The sequence below is a fragment of the Pseudorca crassidens genome, chromosome 6 (genome assembly GCF_039906515.1).
Source record: "Pseudorca crassidens isolate mPseCra1 chromosome 6, mPseCra1.hap1, whole genome shotgun sequence".
NCBI lineage: Eukaryota > Metazoa > Chordata > Mammalia > Artiodactyla > Delphinidae > Pseudorca > Pseudorca crassidens.
The window spans coordinates 38,980,059-38,988,380 of record NC_090301.1 but is presented as its reverse complement, the minus strand read 5'-3'; the positions used below and the strand labels follow the sequence as shown (position 1 = coordinate 38,988,380).

At 33.0% G+C, this 8,322-nt stretch overlaps 1 protein-coding gene across 1 annotated transcript in view; it reads right to left on the bottom strand.

Moving 5' to 3' along the window:
- Positions 1-1,132: 1,132 nt before the first annotated feature.
- Positions 1,133-8,322, bottom strand: part of STK17B (serine/threonine kinase 17b) — a 32,004-nt gene continuing 24,814 nt past the window's right edge. Inside the window, exons 6-8 of the mRNA XM_067741148.1 lie at positions 7,527-7,575; positions 6,156-6,335; positions 1,133-4,566 (exon numbers count right to left, since the gene is read on the bottom strand). Of these exons, the coding sequence (XP_067597249.1) occupies positions 4,284-4,566; positions 6,156-6,335; positions 7,527-7,575 (512 nt within the window). The 3' untranslated portion in view covers positions 1,133-4,283. The remainder of the gene's footprint in view (positions 4,567-6,155; positions 6,336-7,526; positions 7,576-8,322) is intronic.

Below are 8,322 nucleotides of genomic sequence, written 5' to 3'. Positions count from 1 at the left end.
CAGTTAGAATGGGCATCATTAGAATATCTACAAACAACAAATGCTGAAGAGGGTGTGGAGAAAAGGGAACCCTCTTGCACTGTTGGTGGGAATGTAAATTGATAGAGTCACTACCGAGAACAATATGGAGGTTCCTTATAAAACTAAAAATAGAATTACCGTATGATCCAGCAATCCCACTACTGGGCATATACCCAGAAGAAACCATAATTCAAAAAGACACATGCACCCCAGTGTTCACTGCAGCACTATTTACAATAGCCAGGTCATGGAAGCAACCTAAATGCCCATCAACAGACAAATGGATAAAGAAGATGTTGTACATATATACAATGGAATATTACTCAGTCATAAAAAGGAACGAAATTGAGTCATTTGTAGAGACGTGGATGGATCTAGAGACTGTCCTACAGAATGAAGTAAGTCAGAAAGAGAGAAACAAATATTGTATATTAACACATATATGTGGAACCTAGAAAAACGGTACAGATGAACCAGTTTGCAGGGCAGAAATTGAGACACAGATGTAGAGAACAAATGTATGGAAACCAAGGCAGGGGGAAAGCCGCGGCAGGGGTGGGGATGGTGGTGTGATGAATTGGAAGATTGGGATTGACATGTATACACTGATGTATATAAAACTGATGACTAATAAAGACCCTGCTGTATAAAAAGATAAATAAAATAAAATTCAAAAAAAAAAAGAAAAAAAAATTGGGGAGTACCTATGTGCCAGAAAAATAAGATATGGAACCTGAAAGAAAAGCACGCACAATTGAGAAAAAGTTCCAACTTTTTATGAATGTCTCCTTCCTACAAATTCAATTGTCAAGTCTGCACACCATTTCTCTCTCATCACACTTCATGCTTTCTACATGGTGATTTTATTCATCTTTATGCAACACACAGTGCACTGCCATGCATTGACATTTTCTAAAAGTATCTGTTATTACTTACACGAAGTGAACAGACCTTCCTGTTTCCAAACTTGTGTTTTTTCCAGCAGAAAGGATCTAATAAACATACCTGTATTGGAAAGGGAGTTCAAAGATGACGTGTGTCAAAGGCTAGAGAGCCTCCAGGCAAGGAGGTAACAAATTTAGAAATACTTTAAAACAAAGACAACCACAAATTTAGAAAAGTGCTTTTTAATCCTTAACCAAAAGGATAATTAAGTAGATGTAATTTGTTTTTTTACTAGAGTATTCATAACAATGTAGGTCAATATGCCTTAAGCAACATGATTATTGAATAAAAGTTAAGATGGACAGCAGTTGTAATTTGTGTGAAATTTATACTTGAGTTTAAAGTTCTTTAAACTTTTATAAAACTATAAACTGATAATAATTCCCCAAATTGGAAGTCAGATAACTTAATTTTAATACAATATGAAATTAAAGTACACTTGTTTACACAACAATGAATAAGGACAAGTTTCCAAGTCAGATATCAACGGAAAATTCAAAAATAAACAGAGGAAATGTAAACAGTTATAAAATACCAACAGTTATAAATGTTGCTTAAAGCAAGCCTATTCAAAATATGGTCTATGAACGATTCGTGACTCATCCAAAATGAAAGAAAGAACTTGTGCCAGAATGAAAATCTATTTTGTTACTAATTGGCCGACATTTTTTTATAACAAGACTTTCTTGATAAAGGAAGCAATGTGTTGATTTATATTCTGGTACAGGTGCCTCATCTCATTACTGACTGGAGAACAGGTACTGCTTACTTCTTTAAAGTGTCATTATAATTTTACTGCTTAGAGTTAGGTTAAATTTACTGTGGGGGAAAAAAGTTAAAATGAGACTTATGATTGTCACCTATACCTCATCTTTTTAATCCCATCTATACAGGGCTCCTATCCGAAAAGCAAATTAAACTTTATAAACTCACCACAATTTAACATTAATCTTCAGATGTGTTACTGACATCTATTCACCTCTTGTTTTCAATCTTGGGAGGAAAAAAATAAGAATTGAGTTATTTGTTAATAAGTTCTCTCTAAAAATTGGTTTATTTTCATATTTCAATCAGAGAAAATAGTTAAATTCACCTTTATGAAAAAACTGAATTTTCATACTGTTTGCATAACCTACTAGTTGCTTTTTTACAATAAAAATTGGTAGGAAAAAAAAGGTATGGAAATTTACAACTCTGTGTATTCTATTAACTAAGGGGAAGGAGATAAACTATTTAAAGATTTCTCAGAATAAAAGAAAACTCGTATAAAATATTTTTTTTAAGAAACAGTTTATAATTCAAAATTCGAACATTTCTTGATTTTTGCTTTTTAGTATGGCATAATTCCTCTGGAAAGTTAAAAATATAATATGGTCTTTTGTCAGAATAATAATTTCTTTCTCCAATGACTTTCTTACTAAGCTTTACCTGCATTAGCTTAATACTGAAGGCAAATAAATGGGCAACAACAATTTAGAAAAAACTCATCAGTTTTAGATACACGAAAGCCCAATTTAGCTTCCGCAATGATTAGTTTATTGAACCGATAAATTACTTCTTAAAGAAGTTAAATGTATATTTACATGTCTTAAGATGAGATCCTTTGGCACCTGAGTTGAGTACAATATACCAGAAGGAAGAATCTCTAAGAGAAAGTTGTCTAAGGACCATATTTCATCTATCTATACATATATACATACACCTATACAAATACATATACACATGTGCACGTGCACACACACACACACACACACACACACACGAACAGAAATAACTTTTCCTTTAAGAAATGCTGAGGATGTAAAAAGAATTCATTTACCCAAGTAAAGTGATCTGACCATTATTAAAAACAGTTTTAAGTTATTTGGAGTCTTACCAAGTTTCAAGAAGTCAAAGCTTTTACAGTAATATATAATTCAAACGGAAAAAACCAAAGGATTTCTTTTGACAAAACCTAATTTCTTTTGATACAGTAACATGGTCATGAATTTACAGTTATCTTAACATGGTAACATAACAGAGTTTTTAATAGTCTCCAGGTGGAAAGTCATCAAAGATTACTCAAAAAGGAGTAAATCTTCCCTGCCTCCGGCCAATTAGGACCAAACATAGTCACCGGCCACCCATCAAACATTCTGCTGTCCCTAGACTGTGACTTGCACTGGCCCCAGCAAAAGACCATTAAATGCCACTATGCAGATCTCCTGCTAAGCCTCCTCACTCACTAGGAATTTTACACAAGAACTTTAGAAGAGCTTGATGTCATCCTGCTTTATGAGCATATCCACCTTGCTACTGCTGACTCTGGCACTGTGTTAATAGTACTACTGGTGCCATGATATTTTTTATGCATCCTTTTAGAACTCTGAATAATTGGCTTCTATTCTAAGAGTTAGAAGATACCTAAAATTCTGTAAGTTGCATAAGTCTGTAAGCACTTTCTTCTACATTCAATTAATAAATATGTTTGGTTGACTGAAAACAGAGCATACTCAGTTTTACCTAAGCATCTTCTACTCTAGAGATTCTGGAGGATGAAAATCCTCTACACCTCTGTACCCTGTATTCTCCATCTTTTACACCTTGTTAAATCTGACGTATGTTGAGAATGGGCAAAAGACATCTGAGTTAAAAATGATGCCATGCTGCTCTTTCCTCTGCTTCAACTTGTATAGAATATCCCTAATCTAGTTTCTAACCCCCCCTCTGCTCTGGTTAAAGGACCTGTCTCATATAGCAGACCATATGTAATGGAAATCTTATGCAGTTTCAAAATATCCATGATTGAAAAACATTTTCAAGTGTAAAATATCTCTTGAGCATCTATAAAATAATGTATATTCTTATATAAACTTGACATTGTTATCCTAAACAAAATTTTGTCAGTAGAGGCATGGTATAGAACTTACCTTGGAGAATCTATTAAATTCAAATGTCTTCATTTTGTTCTGTTTACATCAACCATAATATAACCCAAGTTACTTTTCCTGATATGTAAAACATTTTAATAAATCCATTTGAACTTGAATTCTTTCATTAACATGTAAACTCACATGTACAATTTTATTTTTTGTCACATATTTAAATATTTTCTTTGAGAGCTGATATCTCAGTACAGGAAATGAAATTATGCTAGTAACTAGTAATTTAGCATTAAAACACTTCCCTAAATTCTTCTATGCTAAAGTGCATTTACAATATAAACATGCCATATATGAAGCTATAAACATGCCATATATGAAGCTATAAACCACAATCTCACACTGAAGTGGATTTCAAATCCGACATTCAGTTCAAATGAGTCAAAGAGAAAAGTGCTAACAGAGCAAATCTGAAACAAGTTCATGGGGATTGGGCAATGAGTCATCAAAGCGGAACCTTTTGGACACCATGCTGCTATCCTCTGGGATATTCTCTTTGTCTTCTCGGTCACTGCAGGTTCCATTACAAGAGGGTTTAGAAGTCTTGTCTTCAGAGGACCTTACTGTATGATCCTGACTTTGAGAGGAACTGGAAGTTTCTTCAGGGTGAAACAAGTTTCCAAAGTCCCACTGCTGGAGCCAAGAATGAGAAAGGCAGATTTCGGCTGTTGGTCTTTTCCTTTGAATGAAAACACCAAGGGAAAATTGAGAACCAAAACTCAGGTTGGAAATGTCTGCAGTTCAATATATTATAGACTTATTTTTTATTTATTATGAAAATAACACATACTTATAGTACAGAAGGGAATAATAATAGGAAAAGTGGAGTACCTAGAGTTTAATTCTGACGTGCTGAAAATTCAATTTATCATGGAGCTTACGGATGAGACTATCTAGTCATAAAACTGGGAACGTATTTTAGGCTCACAAATAAAAATTAGTAAAATTATAAAGACTCCTGGGTTTACAAACCCTTTGAAGGAAAATATATGTAATTTATAATCTCTATTATTATTTTGTGTTCTTAAAAAGCAGTTAACTGTTAAATCTTGAAAACCAAGGCTATTCTTCAATGACGTTTATCCAACATTTTTAGTTTTTAAATTTTGTTTTTGCTTGTGAAAGCAATATGGTCAAATATCACAATATTTCAAAAGGAAGGAAAACACCTATTTATACTCAACTCCAACCTTAACACACCCACCATTACTATCAGAACGTAGGTTTCCTTAGTCTTTGATTTTATTGTTCATTTTTTCCTGATAATAAAAATTAAGGTGCTTATTATAGAAATTTTAGAATCTAGATGAAAAAATATTTAGGAAAATAAATACTGTTTATAACCAGAAACAAACAGTATTATTGCTATTTCTAATAAATAACCATTCATGTTCAAAATAGAGCCAGTGCAAGTTTGTTCAGACTTGCGTTAAGCCAATAAAATAATTAACAAACCTCTGAGGGTTGTTTTCTTAAACAGATAAGGAAACTGAGTCCTCCAGGAGATTAAGTAATTGTAGGAGATAAAAGACCTGACAAGCAACACAACCAGGATCCCAGCCCAAGGCACTATATCACAGCTTCTGCATTATGTACCGCCAGGCCGTTTTAAAGTAAATAGGAGATTGGGATTGACATATATACACTAATATGTATAAAATGGATAACTAATAAGAACCTGCTGTATAAAAAAATAAATACAATAAAATTCAAATAAATAAATAAAGTAAATAGGGCTGATCCAGGTAAAGAAAAAGGAGGTCAGCTTTTTCTTTTCCTGCTTTGAAGTTGCCAATGAATGAGGTAAGAGTCTTAAGACATAGTTTCATGTCCCTTCTTTAGTAGGTGGTCAAAGAGCATCTGCTCCTTAAAAATTTGACAATCAGTAATTTGGACTTGTTATACAACTGTAGTTATTTAACTATAAATCATTCATAACAAAGTCTTATCTTAAGCAGCCATGTGTATTGTAAACCTTATACTTCTAATTATTTTAGGGAATTTCAGGGATTAGTAGCAGGTTGAGAGAGAAATAACCCAAATCTTCTCTTCAGTTCAAGACTTCCTGTTACATATTTTGTATTGTCTATGTTTGAACTTACGGATTGTTATTTAATGATCTCTCATACCACCTCTCTCCCCATTTTACCTGAAACTTGAGAGCATACATCTAATAATTTTGTACTGTTTTAGAGTATATCTTCCTTAATAGTCACACATATAATTCATTTTATAATAGTATTTAAACAAATTAATGTTATTACTTACTCTGGATTTTTTACTAAAAGGCTCTGGATGAAGTCTGTAGCCAGCTGTGAAACTGAAGAAAAAGTTTCTTCTGAATAATCTACATTAACTTGGGAAATATTGAGGTATGTTTCTTGATTATCTTCTCCCACAAATGGGGATGTATGAGTTAACAACATATATGTTATTATACCAACGTTCCTGAAAAAACAAATAGGGGAGAAGATGGGAACTTAAAATGTGTGCTAATCTTAAAACACCTATATAAAGTCAAATTGATTCTCAACATATCCCCGTCCTCAAAACTTGTACAGTTAAACTACAGATTTTAAATTGCTTTTCAAAGTTCCTACGGTATACTACTAAACTGAAATAATTATGTTATCTCAAAGTTTGCCTCACAGAAAAATAATATGAGGGAATGCACATGTGTGTTATATAATTATAAATATGATGTATTAAATATATATCATTATATCTACAGTCTGCCCTTCACACAGATACCTATGTTATCAAGTACACAAAGCTGCCCTGAGCAGCATTTCCCAAATGGTGTCCAATGACACAGTAATGGTCTGTGAGACATAAACAGGATACCATGCAAACAGAATCTGCAGGTTTGGTAAAGCACAATATTGGGCAGGCAGATTTTTTTTTAATTGCAAAACGTTTAGAACCGTAAATATGTTAATGACAACTCCTGTGTTCAGGAACCAGAAAAAGACAATACATATAGTACCTATTTCACCCAATTATTTAGCCACAGGACCCTTTTTTCTTGGCAAATCCATTACAGTCCCAAACATAGGACACAGGGAATAAGTCTAAACTCTTCTACTTGGCCTTACGGAGTCAGTCTTCCACTGTGGTCCCAAATGAAGTTCCAGTATCAATGCCAGTTCTACTCTATGACATTCTCTCTGTGTCAGCCACACAAACTCACAATACCTGAGAAATATACTCTCATAAAACTAAACTTTTGCATGGCTCTGACCTCATTTTTCTGCTGAGCAAATACCTTCCCTAGTTCTCCTAGACCTAGACCAGATGTCTCCCAACTGGTGCTTGTCTGCTAATTCCCCCATGCTTATTAAATAGCATTTTATCTTTTTTATAGAACACGTATCACAGTACTGTGGCTATTTTGTTCTTTTACCAGAAGCGGTCTTCCTCCAGGAAAGGGATTTTCCTATTTATTCCTGCACCTTTGGCTCACAGCCAGAGTGTTATTAAAAAGAATGAACAGGTAAATGTTTTCCTGTGGCATAATAATGACACTTGAATAAAATCTTTTAAAGAAAGCTTTATTATTTACTTCTGGAACCAAAGAACCCTAGAATATATACTAACCAGCTTTTAATAAAGGCATTCAAGTGATTAACAAAATCTTACCACATGTCTGTTGCTGTGGTAATAGGATCATAGTTCAGGATTTCTGGAGCTGAAAGAGAAAATAAAATTCAATACTGACAAATTTAAAAATGTGAAAATTACTTTATATTAAACTGGATTTAATTTTAAAGAACTACCAATATGATCAGTAGAAATTTAGCATAGTATTAATTATCCAGTGATTAGACATTTAAACATATCTAATGTTGAGAAAATTATAGAACCAGATGGTTCAAAAGCACCAATTATATTCTTGAAGTAACCAGTAGCTATGTAGTATTTTTTTAACCATTGAGATTAATCTCAGGAGAAACAATTATGAAGAAGTAAAATGTTAGAAGCTAGAATCTTTTTATAGTTTAAGTTTTATCACTCTGTTAGGAATTAGTTTGAGTTATTTTATTAGACTGATTTAAGTTTTTCTTCCCAGGGTAAATAGAATCATATGCATTTACAATGACATTATGAGCAAATTAAGCTTCATGGAAGTGCTTTAGATTTTCAAGTAGATTAAATATCCCCTTAAACTACAGAAAACCTAGTTTCCTAAGCAATTAATTTTCCACTGTCTCCTCCCCCGCCAAAAACATTTTTTAAAAGGTGCAACATAAATTGTCTATACTTTCTAAACATTACCATAAATTTCAAATTAGTAGAGTCCAAACTAGGATCCATGATTGAATAACTTTTTTGTTTCACAGTATGGTTTCATAATTTTTCCAAAGAGAGATTGTTTCTTAAAGCTTAACAATTTTGTTAAAGCCTTTGAGTCACATATGTTGTCAGCCTCCATTGC